At 34.0% G+C, this 23,389-nt stretch overlaps 1 protein-coding gene across 1 annotated transcript in view; it reads right to left on the bottom strand.

Moving 5' to 3' along the window:
* Window positions 1-15,499, bottom strand: part of LOC114344467 (uncharacterized) — a 185,904-nt gene extending 170,405 nt beyond the window's left edge. Inside the window, exons 1-2 of the mRNA XM_050649527.1 lie at window positions 15,332-15,499; window positions 6,191-6,362 (exon numbers count right to left, since the gene is read on the bottom strand). Of these exons, the coding sequence (XP_050505484.1) occupies window positions 6,191-6,269 (79 nt within the window). The 5' untranslated portion in view covers window positions 6,270-6,362; window positions 15,332-15,499. The remainder of the gene's footprint in view (window positions 1-6,190; window positions 6,363-15,331) is intronic.
* Between the last annotated feature and the right edge of the window lie 7,890 nt (window positions 15,500-23,389).

The following is a 23,389-nucleotide window of genomic DNA, read 5'->3' on the forward strand; positions in this document are numbered from 1 at the left end:
TACGTGTGCAAAGAAGTTACTTACACACATTTGCGTTATCGCAGTTAGTTTTTTGGGTACGCCCAGCTCGACCATTGTATTTTTATAGGGCTTTTCATCGATTGTCATTTGTTTCGAGCTTCTGTCATATGTTGTATAATCTGTGTATAATATTAATATACACGGATTATACGACACAAGACAGAAGCTCGAAACAAATGACTGTGAATGAAAAGCTCTATTCCATAACGTAGGATGATTAATTTAATCATAAGCCTGTTTGAAATCTATAAAGATCTGATGCACGTGTTGATTATACCCCCAATCCTTTCAAGCATTTGTCTAATAGTAAATATTTGATCAACAATCGATCTTCCGGGCCTAAAATCACACTGGTAGTCAGAAACTATTTCTTCGGCGTATGGTAGTAATTTTTTTAGTAATACATAACGAAAAATATTTAGTCATCAGTTTCAATTCACTGCAAACAACATTTCAGAATCCTGCTTAAAAAGCTTTCAAAAGCTTTGTCATAAGTGTTCTGTGTTTTCATTACAAAGCTAAACATTCTTAATAGCGCAAAAATTTTTTATGGATTCACACAGGTAATAGTCAATGTTTTAAACTTAGTTATTCAAGGCAGAGTGAGCAAAAGATTTAAGCGAATAATTACAAGATGATTCCCACAGCCTTAGCTCATTCCCCATATCTTCTACGATTTTTGAAAAAACTCACACTCGTTTGTCATGTAAAATTTGAAGTTTTCTGCATGCAATTGGAATTCAAAATTACAATAATTCATGCTTAATCTTAATTACTAATCATTATTGTCGTACCGAAAAGCGGTTTCATGGCCATTTCTATACCTCTTATGCACTGATGCTGAAAAACAGAGTCGATTGCGTCCACGGGAAAATTTTTAGAGAACTATTCAGTGGCAAATATTTCATGGAGATTTTTTGTGTGGATATTTTATCGAAAACAATGTGTGGGAATTATTTGTCCGGGATTTTTTGTGGGGATTATTTGTCCGGGGATTTTTTGTCTGTGGATTTTGGTCCAGGGATAATTTGTGGGGATTTTTTGTCAGGGATTATTTGCCATATTTGCCCGAACCCCGCCCAAGCCAACCCCCCCTAGAGGAAAATTCTGGGTGCGCCACTGGTGTAAGTACGTAAATAATTTATACAGATGTGAGGTTTAGATTCAAAGTGAACAACATTCCCGTCAAATTTGAATGACCAGGAGCCATTATGTCTGCTACCATTGCCCATAATGTAGCCTTCAGAATAATTATTTTAAACTGTATGTCCTTTTGTGTGGTGCCTGTTATTTGTATAATTGTGTGGGAATGGATACTTAAGAACCGCAAAATACTCCAATACTTAAGGAGCAAAGTGTTCAACCAGTGCATCCTTCCTATTATGACACATGGATGTCAAACCTGGACCTAACCAAGATAAATATGAATAAACTAGCTACAACAGAAAGAGCAATGGATAGAACAATGCTTGATATACGACTGTCAGATAAAAGGGGAACGACTGGGTAAGATCAAAAACAAAAGTCGAGGACATAAAAACAAAAATTGCAAAACTTGAAGGAGCCTCGCAGGTCACACTGCTAGACTAAAAGACCAACGTTGGAATGCAACAATACAAAATTGGAGACTTTAAGAAACTAAATGACCAAGAGGAAGACCACAGATGAAATGAGTTGATGATATAGAAAGAGTATGTTCCGTGGGTGGTTAACGGAAACAATTAACTTAAATTAAAATAAGTGTAAAACAACGAACAGTAATATATTTATTTATATTTGGTTAAAAAAGGCGTGCTTATATCTCGCAAGAGGGTTTGTTATTGTTTGGGCCCAGCGAGGGTTGTATGACTGACCGATGCCTGCTGGGGTTGTATATCGACAAATGTGGCTGAACGAAAAACACATGTCTGTGGTTTTACGTTTAAGACTAATTTATCGACATAAAGAGGCTGGCTCTTTATCTAGTGTTTTAAAAGCTGAAAACACTTTTGTAGTTTTACGAAGCGTCTTCGAATGCATTTAAAAAGTGATTTATTGACATAAGGTCTGATAAGGTAACTATTTAATGGGGAATTTGTTTCCCAGAAAAAAACATTAATTTTATACAACCTTGTTTTGTATTTTAGGAGCGAAACACATGTGAATTTTAAATGACCCATATTATTTTCGTTTAGAAAAGGAAGTTAACATTTAAAATTAGCAATCAAAAAAAATTAAGCGTGACGCTATAGGTATATGGGTTGATGATATTGGGTTGGACGATAGAAAGCTAAGAAGAAGATGGGAATGTTTGTGTCATTCTTGGATGTGGTGGATAGCCTACTATTTTTTTACGAAATGCCCCTGAAGATACTCTGAGAGCGAAAATATTTGGACAATATTTAATAAAGAACTGTGCTTGATATCTGTCTTTTATTTACAAAATCATAATAATAACATAATATGGTCTCCATGAGCAATTCATAGTGAGCCTACATAATGAGTTGGCGAAATTAGAGATGTGGGATTGAAGAGAAAAAGCAACGGACCACAAACTGGAAAATAAAATGAAATTAATGTAGAGAAAAAAAGGAAGAAAAAAGAGAGAAAGGAAAGAAAGATAGCAAAAGATTTGTGAAAGTAGTAAGAAAATTATCGCCTAATGAAAGGCAAATAAAAGAAAATAGAAGACAAACATGAAGATTAAAAACGTGTTTAATAATGTTTAAAGGTGGAATCTTAATTTGAAATACAGACATTTTTTCTAATATAAATGGGTCAATTTTTTTATAAATATCCTTGAAAGAAAAGGACGAAAAAACTATCGCTATTATTTATTTTAACAATTATGAGTAAAAAAACTGTGACGTTATATGCTTATATTTTTTTTAATCCTATTAACTTCGTATCAATTTTAAAACTTTTTTAATTGACTGTATACGAAAAAATACCCCCTTTTATACACTACAAGATTAATGAGGATGATTGAAAATAAGGTCTAATAAGGTTTCCCAGGTGATCGATACAGTCTGAAACCTGATAATAATATTATTAGAAAATTCTTCGTAAAGAGGGCTTTGAGGGAAATTTCAAGCGATTCTGATCCTTATGCTTTTTAGTATAGATGTTAGTGGATAACAATAAAAATGTTGAGTTCATTTAAGTTCAGGAAATAAATTCAGGTTAATAGGTGGCAAAATGTTAAAATTGTTGTGGTCGTGTTACATTTTACAGTTTTATTATTCATATAATAATTGTATATTCGTAAATTAATAATTATATTAGAAAAAAAAAGAATTTTAATTCTAAAATAAAAGAGATTAGGGTCGAAACCTTGAAAATGGTAAGAAGTAAAAAAAAATCGGTACAGGATAGAATTAATTGTCATCATCTAGCCGTTATCCTCCCCTGCTGAACATAAGCGTGTTCTAAGTTTCCCATGTCTCCTTGTCTTGATCATCCAGTTCCCGGCAGTTCTCTTTATATCGTCACTCCAGTGTGTTGGTGTTCGACCTCTGCTTGGTTTGTCCACCTGAGGTCATAATCATCATCATCATCATCAATGGCGCTACAACTCTTCGTGAGTCTTTGCCGCGTTTACTATTGCCTTCCATGTTTGTGGGTCCTGTGCCACTAATTCCCATTGTCTCACTCCCATTTTCTCTAGATCTTCTTTGACTGCATCTTTCCACCTTTTTCTAGGCCGCCCTACAGACCTTCTTCCATCTGGCCTTTCCCAGAACACATTGTTTATAAGACGATTATCGTTACTGCGTATCACATGTCCTGCCCATCTGAGTCTATTGGCCTTTATATATCTGACTAGATTTTCTTTTCCGAATAGAGACTCTAGTTCGTTATTGTATCTGCGCCTCCATTCGTCTGTCACACTGTCTCTGCAAGGGTCATATATCATTCGAAGGATTTTACTTTCCCACACCAGCAATTTATTTACTTCTCTTTTTGTTAGCGTCCATGTTTCGCTTCCATACTTGACTCCTGGTCGTATTATTTCAGTTTTAAGGACAAAAAACTGTTTATCATGATTTGTCACGTTTCAAGTGGCAAATATTTTCTGGGGAAGAAATCAATGTAAGTATATCAATGCCTCTTTATTTATTTTTATTCTTCTTCTTTATGTGCCGTCTTCTACCGAAGGTTGGCGACCATCAAACGATAGGTTTCTCTGTTTTGTGCCGCATGTATTATGTTCGCAGCTTCTGGTATTTGAAACCATTCTCTCAAGTTTCTCAGCCAGGATTTCTTCTTCCTGCCCAAACCTCTTCTACCTTCAATCTTGCCTTCGACGATAAGCTGTAGCAGACTGTACTTATCATTACGGAACACATGGCCCAGGTATGACGCTTTCCTCCTTTTAACAGTTGTTAACAATTCCAACTCTTTACCCATTCGTCTCAATACCTCTGTGTTGGTCACTCTGTCTGTCCAAGGAATTCTCAGTATGCGTCGATACAGCCACATTTCTGGAGCCGCTAACTTCTTTATAGTTGCTGCTGTTAACGTCCACCCTTCTACTCCGTAAAGTAGCGTAGAGAGTACATAGCATTTTGTGGCGCGCCATCGGAGGTTAACGCTTAGGTTGCGGTTGCTTAAGAGCTTTCTCATTTTTATGAATTTGGATCTTGCTATTTCAATTAGGATCCTAATCTCTACGTCTGGGCCCCACTTATCATTTACTGTATATCCCAGATATTTAAATCGGTGTACTCTTTCAATACGTTCGGCTTCAATATTCAGGTCGATATGTTGAATGTTCTTTTTACTGATCACCATAAATTTAGTTTTCTTTCTATTGATCTTCAGTCCAAATTGGTTGCCAGTTGTATTTACTCTATTTAGCATCATCTGTAAATCTTCGATGTTATCGGCTAGTATATTATTTTTATTAGTAAATCTTAAATATGCTCCTATCATATCAGTTGATGTCGAAAGAAGTTTTTGTATTTATAAATATCTATATTCCGATAGCAAATATAAATTTTTATTAGAAAATTTTGAGAAACACTACTTGTCTATTATTTTTACGAGAAATCTAAAGTATAAAAATGGTATTGTTAAAAGTTGTGATTTTATCCATTTACTATAATAAATATACTTTAAAATAATTCATAGTGTATTTTGTTGAATTTTTCTGCATATTATTGACAAAATTCGTGCATATTTATGCGCATATACTTTATGTTTGGATATGCATATTTGCCCAGGTCTAGTAATAACACAGTAATGGTTAAAAAAAATCAGTAAAAAATTGGATTTCAAAAGCATTTAATTATAGGTAACCTGTATTTTGAAAATTACAAATACTGTAAGTAGAAAGAATAAATAATATCATCAACTTCTAAAAATTACCATCATATATAGGTAAGTACACGGACGTCTCTAAGATCATAAATGGAGTAGGAGCATGTTTTTGATATCACATAAAGATTGTCTCTAGAAATTGTCTCCTGAGATAAGTATTTTTACAACAGAACTATTTGCCACAATTAGGCCCCTATTTAATTAAGGCCCCTATTTAATTAAGGCCCCTTTATTCTAGAGAAAACTTCCCAAATCTCTTATAATATCCGATTCACTTAGCTGTCTGACATCAATTTCTCAGGTTTATCCCTCTCATCCAGCATTACAGCAGATTAAGTTAAAATTGTATACTATGTATACCGTATATACCAACGTCAAATATTGGAATAAATGGTAATGAAAGGACAGATAGTCTAGCTAGGTTCGCAGTAACCAGTACAGCCTCTTCGGTGAAAAATTTGACGCTGCCTTTAGATTTAAAACCTTACTTCAAAGCAAAATTGCACGATGTTTGGCCAGATCAATGGAATAGAAGTAACATTAAATTGATAGAAATACAATCTTCCCGGGTTCGGCTATATGTTTATGTATGTTGTATTTTTTATAACCTTTTGTATCTTGTTATAAATGGTTGAAGCAAAATAAATAAAAATAATAATAAAATCATCAAGAAACATATACATTTATCTACGTATACAAGCAAGTCATAGGTCTATTATTTATTATTAGAGTTGATTTAAAGACTGTAATTAATTTCCTTAAATAAACATAATAAACCAGATAAATACCAACTACGTAATCAAAGCAATCCATCATTCCACACATAGGTACATGATAAGAAAATTGCCAAATCGATGCGATTACTCACCTCTGGGCGGGTTGGAATGGATAAACAGTCCATTGACGATCTTATTATCCCCTTGAGCCCTTTTTCTCAGCACGGGCATCTTGATAGCGAATGTCTAGGTTACGTGGTCATCAAAGCTGCTGTCAATCTTCATCCGCTGGCTGTCGGATTGACGGACCGATACCGGAATCGCCTGCAAAGTTTATTCTAATTGAGATTTGGGTTGGATAGGTTTGTGGGCGAGGTGTTAGAAGGTGGAATTAGCCTTGATTTGATGCACTGTGTTCATAATATTAAGTAGATTTTGTTTGATTGTAAAAAATGATATGAAAGAACATAATATTTGCTTTTTCTCAAAATAACTTTTTGGGAGTGTATTTAGTTAAAAAATACAATGACCGTTGTATCTACCACAAACTAGATACATACAAAAATATAGCAAAGTGTGTGTGTGTTTTGTGTTTTATTGGCACTGGTTTTCACAACCAACTGGCCAGTCAATTTCATAATGATTTTTTAGACTATAACTTATCACTAACTCAGGGGAGTAATGTGTAGTGTGTGTGTTGAGTAAGTGTCTTGTTACTTTGCAAAGTCGACGTCATTGTCTTTGCAAAGAGGCGCTAATTGTATCCGAACGTCTGCGGTCCCTCTGGTGAGTACTGATTCCACAAGGACAGAAACTATTTTCATTTATTAATTTATAATAAACGAAAAATTTCTGACCCTGGTGAGATTCCAACTCACGACCTTTCGGATTTTTCGATCCAAAGGTAGGCGCTTTTACCACTGAGCCACAGAGGGGGTAATAGCAAAGTGAAAATAGTAGTTTAGTCAATTTCAATAACCTTTCACAATGTGAACTGAACATGTACTAAATTAAAACCTAAATTTTGGCGAATGCGCTTGTTCATCCACCAAAATTGAAAAAAAATACAAAACGTCAAAAATACTTTCTACCAAAAAGTTGAGAAAAAGCAAAAATATGGCTACTATACAAAAAGTGCGGCAAAATGATGTGTTAAAATTATAAAAGAATAGTTTGTAGCCATAAACTAAATGTCTAAATGTCTTTTCAGTTTCATTGATCAACCAAGTACCTAATATCGGAGGCTGAAAAATCACAGAATATACTTATCTCTTACCTAAACCTTGTGATAAACACCGACTAATAATTAACCTTATGAGCCACACTATAAAAATACCACTCAAAGTTACTCAACAGCGTATATATAAAAAATTTGAAGAACAATAATTAGACAACACACAGTTTGGATCTAGAGGTGGAATGAGAACAATAGAGGCATTAGAGGGTACTATTGCAAAAATTCAGGGAATATAATAAAAACGTATTCATATTTATATTATATAGATTTCAAAAAGCTTTTGACAGAGTCCAACATGTTAAACTCATACATGCATTGAAACACATACATCTAGATCCCAAGAACATTAATTTAATCAAAAATCTATATTATAATCAAACAGCGGTCGAACGGGTGGAAGATAGTGAAACAAACCAAGTAAAAATTCAAAGAGTCAGACAGGGATGCGTGCTGTCGCCACAATTATTTAATATGTACTCCGTACTAACATTTTAGGAGGCATTATGGGAAAGAACTGAAGGTGTAAGGCTTTGAGGGAGCATCATTAATAACATAAGATTTGCAGACGATACCGCAATCTTGGCAGAGAATATAGAAAATTTACAAATTCTTCCATAAATCATTAATAGAGAAAGCAAAAAGATGGGACTAACAACGAATATAGATAAAACCAAATACATGGTGATCTCGAAAACCACTGTTGACACATATGTACACCTGACAAAAATTGGCGGCATTCGAAATGTGGCTATATGTATTCTGAAAATTCCTTGGACTGAAAGTCTCAAACGAAGAAGTGTTGAGACGCATTGAACATGGCAGAAAGCTTATGAACACAATTAAAATACGAAAAACATCGTCTCAAGGCCACATACTTTGAAGCACGATAAACACTCTCTGCTACACGTGATCATGCAAGAAAGAATAGAAGAAAGAAAAAGCTTGAGAAGAAAGAAGAAATCTTGGCTGAGGAATATCAGAGATTTAATTAACCTCAGTATTGAACAAATATTTCACGTTGCAAAAGATAGAGAGGCGTTTAAAGAAGTGATCGCCAATCTTCGCTAAAAGATGGCACAATAAGAAGCAGAAGACTCAGTAAGTTCTTTTTTCTTCAGAAAAGAGCTGTTTTTAATTGTCCGTTCTAAATATCGATTAAAAACTCATTTCCACATGAGGCGTCTAGAAGCCAAGGGGTATAAGTGTAATTTTGGTTACGTTGGAGATAAGTACAGAAATAGATAGTCATAGTCAATACCCATTTTAATGTTGTGGACAAAGGATACAAGTGAATTTAAAACCAGTAGTTGCATATATGGATATTTCACTTATATCCTGAAAATAGTTTGTTTATCATTTGGCAGCTAATGGATATAAGTACGCTTATATCTCTTGGCCTCCAAATAAGTGTTGGTCATACAGGGGGTTCAGAAAATATCCCGACAAACGAAGACCGTAGATTGCTCAGATAATTTTAAGACAATTGAACTCAATTCATCTAGTCCGAAAATGCTTCCTAAGGGAGCTAGAGCTCTTTAAAGATGGAGTCTTGTAATTAGTTTTTTTAAGATACCTATATAACGCTTCTATTCAGAAAAACGAAAACTGGTAAACTTATTTATCTTCCAGAGATAAATCAATTGCATCAGTTGCGAATTTCTATTACCGGTCATTGGCGTTCGTTTTGGGTAGGGCAAGCTACCGTTAACATTTAAGTATTTCTGATAATGTAATAGTAAATTGTGAGGTGTTCTAGTTCTAAAAGGTACTCTTAATGAAAGTCGCTAAGATGCACCGTTGTCTAGAAAAATCAATTTGAAAACTTTTCGTTTTTTGAATTTGAGAAAAATTTGAAAACTATTTTCAAAATAAAACGGTGTATTTTACCGATTTAAAGCAAGAATAACTTTTAGTACTAGAATACCTTATAGTTTAATAATCTAGTGTCAAAATTGCTTAAAAATTCAAACAAAAAAGTTGTGCGATACCATAACCGTTGACCTACACAAAACGGAAGCCTATGATGGGTACTATAAATTCGGAATTGATGAAATCGATTCGTATCTGGAAAATAAATAAACGTACCAGTTTTCGTTATTCTAAATAGTTTTTTTTGTGATTTTCAAAACGATTTTTATAGAATAGGTACAGTGTATTTTACCGACTTAAAGTAAGAGTAACTTTTAGTAATAGAATACCTCATAATTTAATAATCCAGTGTCAAAATTGCTTAAAAGGTAAACAAAAAAAGTTATGCGATAAAATAACCGTTGCCCTGCCCAAAACCGACGCCTATGACCACTACTATACATTCGCAATAGATGGAATCGATTTATCTCTGGAGAATAAATAGCCATACAAGTTTTAGTTTTTTAAATGGTAGCGTTCTGGAGGTATTTCAAAAAAACTAATCACAAGACGCCATCTTTAAAGAGCTCTAGATCCCTTAAAAATCCTCCCTTAATAGCCTCCCATCCATCACAACTTCTATAGAAATTTGCCTCATCAACAACGGGAAAGACAACAAATCCCAGATCAAGCCACTCAGGATAATATTCAGAAAGAACCCGACGAACCAGATAACTGCTTTGAAAGCGATGATGACTAGTTAAGTTTATTTTTACTGTGCTTCCTATTTTTTTCATATTATATACCAATTTTTAACTTTTAAAAATTATGTGTTTTGTTAATTCAATTGTATTTAAAAGAATAAAGATACAAGTACAGTCCAAGTAAACTGCTCGTCAAAAGTTAGGGATATAGAAAATTCTGCTGATTTTCATAGTTGATTTTTTCGCGAGCAGACGGATTCCGCTATTTCTTTTTATTTTAGCCTTCTATTTAGTATTTACACAGTTGTGCAAAGGTTTACTCAAACTCATTTTTTGTACTTATACCGGGTGGAAGAAAAAAATATGTTTTTCTTGTGTAAAGATTGAGACACCCTGTAGGGAGAACGAGGTGCAAATGTGAGTATACATCAGAATAATATTGTAGTCTTATGTTTTGTGAACATGCTGTTGTTTGAATGTCCCTGATATCTTTAGAAACAAAAAAAATAGACGTTTTTGTAATTTAACATGTGTTTTAACCGAAACAAAAGTTTGAGACACCTTGTAGGGAGAAAAAGGCACAAAGGTGAGTATACCCCGATATTATGTTGTAGTCTCGTATTTTTTGAATATTTAATTTTTTTAATTTCTCTGATACCTTTAATAACAAAGAAACTAGATGGTATTACTCTTTAATATGTTTTTCTATGTTTCACATGTGTGATGTGACACATGTCGTCAGTTAAAACACATATTAAAGAGTAATATCGTCTAGTTTCTTTGTTATTAAAGATATCAGAGAAATTAAAAAAATAAAATATTCACAAAATATGAGACTACAACAAAATATCGAGGTATACTCACCTTTGTGCCTTTTTCTCCCTACAAGGTGTCTCAAACTTTTGTTTCGGTTAAAACACATGTTAAATTACAAAACCGTCTATTTTTTTTATTTCTAATAATATCAGGGACCTTTAAAAAAAATGTTCACAAAACATAAGACTACAATACGATTTCAAAATATACTCCCATTTGTACCTCGTCCTCCCTACAGGGCGTCTCAAATTTAACATAAGAAAAACATTTCTTTTCTTCCACCCGGTATAAGTACAAACAAAAAGTTTGAGTAAACCTTTGCATAACTGTGTAAATACTAAATAAAAGTCTAAAATAATAAAAAAAAATTAGCGGAATCCGTTAATCTGTTCACGAAAAAATCTACTATAAAAATTCAGCAGAATTGTCTATATTCCTAACTTTTGACGAGCAGTTTATTACAATTGGAAGACAATGGGTATGTATAAGTGCTGTTTCTGATTTTAAATAGCTTTTAAAATGCCAAGTTTTTTAATCTGATATAATTGTAGCATTACAAAAAAGTTTGTAATGTAAAAAAGACCAGCCAATCACTAAAGTGGTAGAATTTAGGAAAAATGTTAAAACTCCAAACTTGATTTTCTCAAAAGTAACAAAAATGCACTTGTATCCCTTGGCTTCTAAACGCCTTTCATAATGTCTACCCACACAGGATAAACATTGACTGTTTTTACTATTTTACGCATAATAAAATATTGATGTCGAAGCAATCGATGCATTTTTTAAAGATTAATAAATAACAATAGCGGCTCGATGATTTATTAAATACAGTTACAAGGTTACTTAGTTGGAAACTCAAATATACAGGGTGTTAGTAAATAAGTATGAAAAATTTTAAGGGCTAATTCTACATGAAAAAATAATGCCGGTTTGCTCTATATACATATGTCCGCAAATGCTTCGTTTGCGAGATACGGGGTGTTGAAATTTTTATTTCAAACTGCCAATTTATTTATTGCTCTAAAACCAGTTGAGGTATGAAAATAAAATTTGGTGTGTTTTAGGAGGTAGCTATTGTGCATTTTTTGACATACAATTAAGAATTTTGTATTTATCATTGGCGCGCATACGGGTAATAGTCTGAATTTTTTAAAGAAAAAAATAGTACGCCACTGGGATATTTCAAATTAAAAATTATTTCTAAATTCCACGTTTAATTTTTCATAAAAAACTTTTCTTGCCTTTTTTTCATATAATGCACTGTTTCTATGCAGAAAAATAAAACATCTTGGCGCGTATTTTTCATTTCTTGTCATCAAGAACTATCCAATATAATAATACTAAACTACAACAATAACAGAAAATATTACTAATAAGATTTCAACTAGGTGCAAAGCTGCAAAAATGTTTAAAATGATCTCCTTTACAGGTAACAGAAGAATTTTATATTCATCATTGGCACGCGTACGGGTAATGGTCTGAATTTTTTGAAGAAAAAAATAGTACGCCACTGAGATATGTAAAACTAAAAATCTTTTTGAATTCCTCCTTCAATTGACGACAAAAAATCTTTCTTACCTTTTTTTCATACGAGGCGCCCTTTTTATACAAAAGAAATAAAACATCTTAACAGTTACAAAATATTTGAGGTAGTTTCCATATGCATAGAAACTTAGTTCAAATACTTTGTAAACGCTAAGATGTTTTATTTTTTACATAAAAACGGCGCCGCATATGAAAAAAAGACAAGAAAGATTTTTTGTCGTAAATTGGTTCAGAAATTCAAAAATGATTTTTAATTTGACATATATCAGTGACGTACTATTTTTCTCTTAAAAAATTCAGACCATTACCCGTATGCGCGCCAATGATGAATATAAAATTCTTCTATAACCTCTAAAGGAGGTCTTTTTTAACATTTGTTGTATCTCTGCACCTCGTTAAAATCTTATTAGTAATATTTTCTGTTATTGTTCCAGTTTAGTATTATTATTGGATATTTCTTGATAATATATTCAAAAAATGAAAAATACGCATCAAGATGTTTTACTTTTCTGCATAAAAACGGTGCACCATATGCAAAAAAGGCAAGAAAGGTTTTTAATCATAAATTAGAGGTGGAAATTAAAAATAATTTTTAATTCGAAATATCTCAGTGGCGTACTATTTTTTTCTTTCAAAAAATTCAGACCATTACCCGTAGGCGCGCCAATGATGAATACAAAATACTTAATTGTATGTCAAAAAATGCGTAATAACTACCTCCTAAAACTCACCAAATTTCATTTTCAGAGCTCAACTGGTCTTAGAGCAATAAATAAATTAGCAGTTTGAAATAAAAATTTCAACACCCCATATCTCGGTAACTAAGCATTTGCGGACATATGTTTATAAAGCAAATCGGCATTAATTTTGCATGTAGAATTAGCCCTTAAAATTTTTCATACTTATTTACCAACACCCTGTACATATAATTCATAACGGAGCAGCTATTTACTAGGAATAAAACAATTCTAAAGTATTGATATTTATATAATGAAATATTGGACGGTAATATAAAGTTGTATGATAGAAACAGATCAGTCGATTCTACTCAAAGTGTTGCTTTAGATTAAGTATCGACATGGGTAGCGGCTAGGAACTCCTTTAGATAGTCCTTCCAGGGAAAGTGAATCAATCCCTACCCTCCGCAGATTGCAGGAGTGTCCTGACCTGGGAAACTAGTACCTACTTAGGGTCCCTTGTCCAGGGTAACGGATGAAGACCACAACGGTATCCACGGTGGAGAAGAACATCTTCGGTACGGTGTGTATGGCGAAAGTGGTGGCCCCAGATTTTAGCGTTCGTATAAAATTTAATGTAGCGTCTGATCCAGAGTGGACGGCTACAAACAGCGTCTGACGCAGAATGGACGGCTGATAAGTAACTCACCAACCTGCCTGGCAAGCGCGGTGTTTTTAAATGCCAATAAGCCTCTAAAGACACAAAAATATCGAACTTTAAAACAAACGGAAAAATACCCCGGGTGGGTAGAACAAATTCATTCCAGGTGGGACTGAAAAATGGAGACAAGAAAGGGAGGCCTACGCCCTAAAATAGAAAACATTGGCTACATAGATAGATAGATAAAAGTATCGATAACCCACACTGGCTGAAATGAAAGCCATATGAAAGAGAAAATTAATGAAAGACAAGCCACACAGACCGATTAAAAAGGTGTCGTATTGTGAAAATTGTGAAATAGATCGTATTTAAACTAAAATGATGAAAGTTCTAGACGTTGATTGAAATAAAATTAATAAAAATATTTTGGAAATAGTCCAAGAAGCATGGAGAACAGAGATAATAGCAAAACAATAGGAAGAAGTAATGAGAAATCATTTCTGCAAGAAAATGTTCAGAGTAGAGGAGTGTTGACAGAAGACGAATATCTTGGTTGAAAAACCTAAGAAACTGGTTTGCAAATTGCACCAAAAGACTAATAAGGGCAAAGACGAATAAAATTTTCATTTCCAGAAATATTGCTAATATTGTACCTAACAAATATGCACTAGAGATTATTGAATTATGGATAGCATTCAATAAATATGACACCTAGTAAGAATAAGGCCAAAAATCAAGCCACTTTGGAATGAAAGCACAAAATAATGGATAAATTGAATAGCGAATATCTTAAAATTTCCTAAGGCACTGAGACTTTGATATAACACTTAAAAAAATATCCAGAAGAAAAATACAGTTAATTTGACAAGCTTAAATATTGGCGAATATGAGTTTGAAAAGGTATACAGTATATGAAAAGGTATATAGTAGAACACTTTAAATATCTTGGGGTCTCAGTTGACGGAATTAATGATAGAAACATAGTAAATCAATTAAAGAATTCTGACAGAAAACAGAACTTACTGGAAATACAACAACTTCCTCAAAGATAATAAGCTTACTCAAAATACTAAACTAAACATTTACAGAGCAAAAATTAGATCAGTAATCACAAATGGTGCTGAACTGATCTGCCTGGCACAGAAAGATCAAAAAGGATTGAAGATTGAAGAAAACAGAACCTACTGGAAGTATAACAACTTCTTCAAAGACAAGAAGCTTACTCAGAATACTTAACTGAAAGTTTATAGAGCAGAAATTATATCAGTAATAACATATGGTGCTGAACTAATCTGCCTGCCACAGAAAGATTAAAAAGAATTGAAAATCCTAGAGAAAAAAATAATACGGAGAATAGCAGGCCCACTAAACTTAGGTAATAATGAATTTAGAAAATTGATGAACTGCGAATTTAGAGAGCTAGAGGAGACATCGTCAGATTTACAAAGGTACAGAAACTCAGATGGATCGGATATATAGAAAGGAGAAGTCCGGGAGCAGTTATCAAAAAAATCACCAAACGGAGACCAGTATCAGAAAGACCCAAAACCAGATGGGACAAGCATATAATTGAGAATCGAAAATGTAAAACCAAAATGCGACAAATTATAGGAATAGCCCAAAGAGGGCGGAAATCACTCCGCTAAGGGATGTAGATGCCATGATGATGAAGTCTAAAGCAAATTTTCAAACATAATAAATACAAAAAGTTCTAAAAGAAAGTAGTGTGCCAAAACAAAAACAACCAAACACTTAGTTTTCGAATATATATAAAATTTTCAAAATAAAACTTTAAATAAACTTACAAAGAACAGTAGCTCAATTGTCCAGTAGTACACGATAAGCTTGCTGCCCCAACTAATACTAAACAGTTGATTGAATTTTCCGATCGATTGATGATAATATTTATTTTAAAAGACCGGCGACCGGCGTTGTGAACCAATTGTTTTTCTTATCGGATAAAATACTATCACATCGAAACATCGAAGTGGCCGTTGGCAGCGCGGGAAAGTACAGAGTGGCTGGCCCAGCGCTTTTCCCGCTGCTTCAAACTTGGAAAAGTGTGGAAGTTGAAGTTTTCAACGCACGCGAGGTGCGAGCATGTTAAAAATATGACCAATGGAATTTACAATGGAAAATACAGCGATGGGTAAAAATTATAATGATATAAAACAAAAACAGGACGGATACAAAAATGGAAAAAGATAGTGATTTTTGGTCTACAATTCTTACCAGACGGATGAAGCAGATTTAATTAGCAACTTGTATAATATGGGTGGTCCTGAACAACACACTATCCATTCTATTTTCACACTACATACAACAAAATTATTTCATTTCTCTTTCTTGTGTAATTTCCAAGTCATCATTTTCCTGAGCCACCATTATCTAGTGCATAAATGGACGATGTCGATGCACACTTCTGTCCACACGATTTCTGTACTTCCTAATGACACAGTCTCTCCAGGTGGATGACCTTTGACTTACTCCTTAGCGCCACCCTATATACAAAGTCGTTTATCTTCTTAGTGACCAGGTAGGGTCCCTCCCAGAGGCGCTGCAATTTAAGAACCTGTCCTTCTCTTTTGTTGGTAGACTCAGTTTTCATCATCTTCCTTAAAGCTAACAGAAGTGGATTTCTGATCGAACCTAACCTTCATCCGGTCACTGGTCAGTTGTAGCTTATTGCTGACGAAATCGTAGACCAACAAGTCGATCCTTTAGGCCACTGACATACTCAGGGAGTGTCTCTTGGTCCGCCTTCTTCTTCTTCTTAAAGTTCCCTCTCCTATCGGAGGTTGGATATCATATTAGCTATGATCACTTTGTTGGCTGCTGCTCTGAACAGTTGTAATGAACTACAGTTAAACCATCCTTTAAGGTTCCTCAGCCAGGAGATGCATCTTCTTCCTATGCTTCTTCTTCCTTGGATCCTTCCTTGCATGATAATTCTCAGCAACTCATATTTTTCTCCTCTGATAATGTGACCCAAATATTCCAGTTTTCTAGTTTTTATACTGTTCATAATTTCTAACTCCTTATTTAAACGTCGTAGCACTTTAACATTGGTAATCCTTTGAACCCACTGAATTTCCAATATTCTTCTGTAACACCACATTTCGAACGCTTCTATTTTTCTTATGTGTTGTCTCTTCAACGTCCAAGCTTCCATTCCGTATAGTAATATAAAAATATGTAGCATCTTAGAGCCCTCAATCTGAGAGGCAACTGAAGGTCTTTGTTTGTAAGCAGTGTCTTCATTTTTATAAATGCTTGTCTTGCAGTTTCAATTCGGACTTTAATTTCTTTGCTTTGGTCATTTTTGTCATCAACCCAGGTTCCAAGATATTTGTATGTCTTTACTTTTTCTATTTGGGTTTGCTCTATCATTAACCTTTCATTTCCATGTTGTGTTTTTGAGACAATCATAAATTTAGATCCGCCTCTCTGATAAATTGCCATATTCCAGTGTTTATCAGTAAATAGCGTTGCTGAAGTGTAACCAGTTGCTTCAGGTTAGGAGCTTGGGTAGGATAACAGAAACAGAGGCATCGGTTTGTCCAAGTCATTTTTCCCAGGTATGTCTTTCTACAATGCCGTCGAACTGAGGATGAAGCGGTGTCGTTCAGTTCTTCTTAATTCTCAGCAAAGCCATCATGGTCCTCCGAACTTCCGATTAGAAGTTGCGTTCTTTATCAGAATGAAGCGAAAGTGGTACTAAATGTAGAGAAATGACATTCTCAAGCAGAGCCTCACCAACTGTGATTTTTTCTTCGTTGGGTAGTAGAACTAGTTCTGACCATTTGGAAAAATAGTCCATAGCCACTCATGGACTATTCTTAGATCTGGATCTTTCTTCTGCTCATTTTAAAGGTTTTCTTTAGTTAGAGCTTCTTTATCACTTCCGCCATCTATGGTTTTCAACAGTAGAGTCAGGCCATCTTGTTTTTTTTGGCGCTTGGAGAATCGGCAGTTCCTCTCTTTGCATGGTCTTCACGAGAGGCCGTCGGCATTTCCATAATTTCTTTCTGCTCGATGGCAAATTTCAAAATCATAGGACTGTAGTTTGTTCAACCATCAAGCTGTCTGGCTTTCGTGTGTTCTTTAGGATATCCCAGGATTGCGTGGCATATCCTAAAAAACAGTCTTATACCTACTTGCTTGTACTCAATTTATAATAAAATATTTCTATTTCTATTCATTAATACCAATAAGTAGGTATGTACTTCTTTCTACATTTTTCCACGATAAATTATGGATTCTTCTTCTTCTTTTGGCATCAATTCCTATCATCACTTCCAAGTTCATACACACTGGTAGCCTGAGCAACTCCACTAGAGTTTGAGTAAACAACCCCCAGTGTAAGGTTGGGTCAAAACCAACGAAGAAGGGAACCTTGGTCCTCCAATGAGTGGGGAGATGAGCGAAGAGCTAACAACTCTTCCTTGTAAAACTCAACTGTTGCGAATACAATGCCGGCTAGTCAAACAAACGGACGGATCTCATAACGATGAACTCGGCAAAGAAAAATGGATATGATTATGAATTTAAAATTTGGAATCTTGAATTTGTGAACCCTCTTAAAAGCAGGATCTATGATAAGTATTGCGGAAGACCTGCAGTCGGAATCTGCTCGGAAAAACCAAAAGACAAAGAAATGCGGAATGCTATGATGATCAATGCAGAACTGCAGTAGATGAAAAAGCAAAAAAATACAAGAAATAACAAGAAAATTTACAACGAAAAGAGAATACAAGCGAGTAGATTATGCAGAAGAAAAAAAGAGTGGCTTTGAAAAAGCCAGTACAAGAAACCATAGAGCATAACAACAGACACGAAAACAGAAAATTCTATGAAAGGATAAAAGAAAGCACACAGGCACATAGAGAAGCAAAAAAATTAAAAAGAGATTAAAAAAATATTTCGAAGAAAACCTAAACGCAGGAAATAAAAATGAAAAAATCGAGACAATAAGTGTATTATACTGGGGAGTAGGCCGTTGAAAATCCGAGTCACGAAGAAGTGGTAAAGATAATAAAATATGGATTGTTGCTCAAAAAAATTATTTTAAAAAATTAAAAAATTATACTTATTTCAATGAACCATATTTGTATTTAAATTAAAGCTCAAGCTAATATAAAACAATCATTGGCAAACACTATTCTTTAACAGACACACGAACGGCATAGAGGTAAATACAAACATAATATTACAATATTAATGAACCTTATCCATTCAGTGACGTTCTTATGTAAGTGACATTCTTTCAGTTTTATTTTCATACCCTTTCGACCACGATAAATCAACGACAAAGGTCAGTGACTCGTTGTTAGCCTACCCCTAGACAAATGTGCACTCACCAGTGACATGACAATGTAATTGCGTGGACAAATCCATTCTCTTCGGAGCTGATTTTTTTTATACAAATGATGGTAGGAATAAAAAATAAAAACAAAGAAAATCTTGTGTTAAAAACAGTTAATTTATTGGGATGAGTTGTACTGTTTGAGATTGGTTTATTTACACGATATGTCAAACACGCCAACCTTGCTTTATAGTATTTTTCACGAATTTGCAACTATTTTGGATTAGGGATGAAACCTTTGATTTTAAACTGTCTGCTGAGAAAGTTAATAACACGATTTTAACTGATAATGTATTTTACATTCGAATACGTTTTACAGCTCGAAATAGATCAGTTGGATAGCGCTAATCGAAAGGTCGCCGCCAAAAGTTGATTTTGAGTCATTAAGGTTACAAAAATAAAAAATGTTTTTCCTTGTAATTTTCAAAATATTAGAGACTTTTAAGGTATGATACCTCATTCGAAAGCTAATATTAGCCCCTACTGAATTTTGTTTTCATAAGTTAACTTTTTTGTTTTTTGACAGTGTTTTGGTGGTTAGTTCTTTTTCAATTGTTTCAGAAAAACTATTTACTGGTGTAAATGGAACCATGAGACTTATATGGTTCTGTTTAGAGATTAAGAAAATCTAGATGGTTCTTTCTAGAAATTTTACTTTACTATAATAATATTAGAAAAAACAAAATACTTATTATTAAAAAAATGTAAATAATTTTTAATCAAGGAACCTTTAAACTATAGAAGAATAGAAATAAGAAATACGATATTTGTGGTAAAAATTTACATTTATTTACTTTTAAGGCAATAAAATAATCGAAAATTTCAACCAAAAATTAAACTTATAAAACTAAAACTTATAGTACATATAGGCAGTGCTGTTTTTGTGACGGTACGCGCCGTTACGCCGTACCGGCACCTCCTGGGACAAAAAATAAAAAAAAACAACGAAATTATAGACAAATTCCTGAATTTTTACTTTGCTCCCAAACAGCTTTAAAACGCCCTTATTGAGACTAAATTTAAAAAGTTTTCCCGGGGGGTGGACCCCTCTTATGAACACTCCCCAGAACCCCCGGAACATTGCGTACCGGAACCTATATTGTTACAAAAATAGCACTGCTTACAGGTATGGTTTTACCTATATTTAAAAAAATATATCTTTGGTTATTTTCTTATTCTTGATTTAAGTAATAATAGAAAATCCTAAAACTCACAAAATAAAAAAATTTAACAAACAAAAAACTGTCTAAAGCTAAACCCAAGTGTGGGAACGTAACTTTTCTTAATCTCTCTTTCACAAAAAAATATCTTGTTAATTTTCTTATTCTTAAGATGAGTAATAAAAAAACCTTAAAAACTCATAAAATCAAAAATTCTAAACAAGCAACAAATATTTTAAAACTAATATTCAAGTATAGGAACGTAAGTTTTGCTAAAATATGTCTTTCATTAAGTTTCTTCTGCATTCAAATCAAAGTCAGGCAAGGAGCCAAATCGTTCAATATCATCCTCAAAATCCTCTACGTTTTTAATTTTGTAGAATTGAAGGGCAGCTTTTGGAAGAAACTGGAATAAAGACTTAATGTCCACAATAATATAAAAGGAGTCAACCGCCTTGCATGTCGTTTGGTAACAAATACTGCAATAATATAAAAAGAACCAACCGCCTTGCATGTCGTTTGGTTACAATAATTGCAACATTATAAAAGGAATCAACTGACTTACAAGTCGTTTGGTTGCATTTATTGCAAAAATATAAAAGAAAACTGTCTGTTTTTCGATTGTCGTTTGGTCCTTCTTTCTACAGATGTCGCTAGAAGCTCCGTAGACGTACGGATTTTTTTACACATATAAAGTGAATATCTGGCTATAGTTTGGTGCTATTAAGTCATTGTTTGTCAAATGTCGCTTGGTTCCTTTTCGATTAGCGCTATCCAGTTGATGTTGGACCGGTACACTTCTTAAGATTTGTCAGCTAGGATATACGTCTACGTCCACGGCCTCTATTGCCCTCAATCTTAGGCCGATGCCACATTATGCGTTTTGACCGGATGCGTTTCCGACGCATCCGGTGAAAACGCATGGTGTGACAGATCGGTCCGGTTGCGTTGGAAGTGGATGCGTTTTGAGTCATCGGTACGCGCTTACTACCTGCACCAGACTAAACGCATAGTGTGACAGGTCGGTCCGGTTGCGTTGGAAACGGATGCGTTTTCACCGCATCCGTTCAAAACGCATAATGTGGCATCGGCCTTATCTTGTAGAATCAATTGTTACTTGTCAAAGACTGTTACTAATCAACTTGCCAAAGATAAGTCAGTATTTATCTACTATTAGATATGCATAATGTGGGCGCAGTAAGCCAATTTTCTCTTCTTTACGATGTTAATAATTTATTTGTTTTTTCTTAACCTCTGAAGAATAGTAATGTTAGTTGTGTAGTCTATATATGAGACCCTCAACATACGTCGGTACCACCCACATTTCAGATGCCTCTAATCGTTTTATGGTATCTTCTGTAAGACTCCAGTGTTCTACTGGTTCTACTGCGCAGTGGAGGACACCAGTGGCGCACCCAGGGAGGGGTTTTGGGGGTTAAAACCCCTCCCAGGGCATATAAAAAAGATATATAAAGAATAGTAGTAGGCGAGGAAAAAAGCAGTAAAATCGCCTAAACCTCTAACTTTTTTAAAGTAAGACGGATCTTTATGAAACCTTTTCCATTCGATTCGGGAGAGCTCCAGGGAAATTCTTTAATACTTGGCATGAGGAACAAATGAAAATTGCATTCTTGTAGGCATAAAATGCATTTTTCAAAGTGCATCTCAAAGTGTTCACAAAATATAAATTCACAACTCAGCAAATAATCATGGGAATGAGTTCAATTTTCATATTCGGAGGATTTTGAGGTTGCTAAACAGGAATTTAGGGTCGGCGAAGCTGTAAGAGGTGTCTGGTGCCAGGAATCTACGTCATCTCGTGGAATTTTATAGAAATTCGCTATGAAAATCGTTGAATTTTATTATCTCGGGGTTTTGAGATCGCTGAACACGAATATTCCAACGAAGATGCTAAACGAGATACCTGGTGCCCTGTATCAACGTCGTCTCCGGCAATATTATGAAAATTCGTAATACAATTTGTTGAAACTTGTTATTCCGGGGTTTTTAAAGCAACTATAAAAATTATTATTAATAGTGAAAAAAAATTCGATTTTTTTTTTCATAATTTGCGCTCTGAACTAAAACAACTTACTGTTATTGTTACTCACCGTTGAATTTTTTAACGAATTTCTATAAAACTCCAGACAGTGCCGGTTTAACCTAACTTCGGGCCCTAGGCACTAGAGATTTAGGGGCCCCCTTCATTGCTATTCGTTGTCAATTTTTTTAACAAAAAAACACATGCATTAACCTGCATTAACTATAAACGTTTATTACCCATACATTTTACGTAAAACCCATACATTTTTGGAAATTTAAAAAAGGTTTTTAAAACAAACGAGAAGAATATCAAACGTAAAAAATATTCCAAAAAATACATTTAAAAATATAAAAAAATCAGAAAGTTCTACAGAACAACACATGACAAACAAAAAAACTTATTCTAAAAAATATATAAGACAAATATTAGCTAACTTTTTTTCTTGACTAGGCATTAGCAAACTACCATATTAATACTATCAAAATTCAGTTGCTCCACTTCTTCATTTTTTATAATACAATAGTGATAATGCGTCTAGCTTTTCTTGGCCCTTTGACCTTCAATATATGTATCTTTATTCTTTTTAAAGCCCAAAAAGACCGCTCGCCTGACGCATTAGAAATTGGTATCGTCAAATAAACTTGAAGTAAAGGTAATTCTTCTTTATTTATCGTAAAGAAACATCTAACAGCTGATGTAACATCTTTGTAGCATTATAGTCTCTTTAAAAGATCTTGAGAAATATTGTGGCATATAACATTAAATAGGTACATCAATTCTGAATATCTCTTGTCCCTTTAAAATTGTTTCACTTTCAACTGCTTCATCGAAAAATGTTTTTTTCTTTGTTTTTTGAAGGCCAATTCTATAGAATGTGTTTGAGATTATTGCCTTCACAAAAAAATATTTTTGGCTTCTAGTTCAATTTCGCTTAGTTTATTTCTTACGTCTCCAACAAATCTCAAATGTCATTAATTCTACTCCAATTGACACGTTCAAGTCCACAGTTTTGCTTGTTGCATTCACTCGTTTTAAAATCCTTGCCCAAATCAGTGTCAATAGAGTATCTAAGTTAACCTGTCTCAAATATATCCATTTTATTATGGAGGGCCTTGGCTTCACTTCTAACTGCTGATTTTTTGTCTCTATTATTGCTTAACTGGAAAAATATGTTTGATGGATCCGTAGTTTTTAAGTAAAGCATTTACAGCGTCAAAAGTTTCTACATGTTTTGTTTTCATCGCTTTCAAGAATTCATTGCAAGTTTGGTCAGACAGATAGCTAACTGAACCTT

Source organism: Diabrotica virgifera, chromosome 4 (genome assembly GCF_917563875.1).
Source record: "Diabrotica virgifera virgifera chromosome 4, PGI_DIABVI_V3a".
In the NCBI taxonomy this organism is placed as follows: domain Eukaryota; kingdom Metazoa; phylum Arthropoda; class Insecta; order Coleoptera; family Chrysomelidae; genus Diabrotica; species Diabrotica virgifera.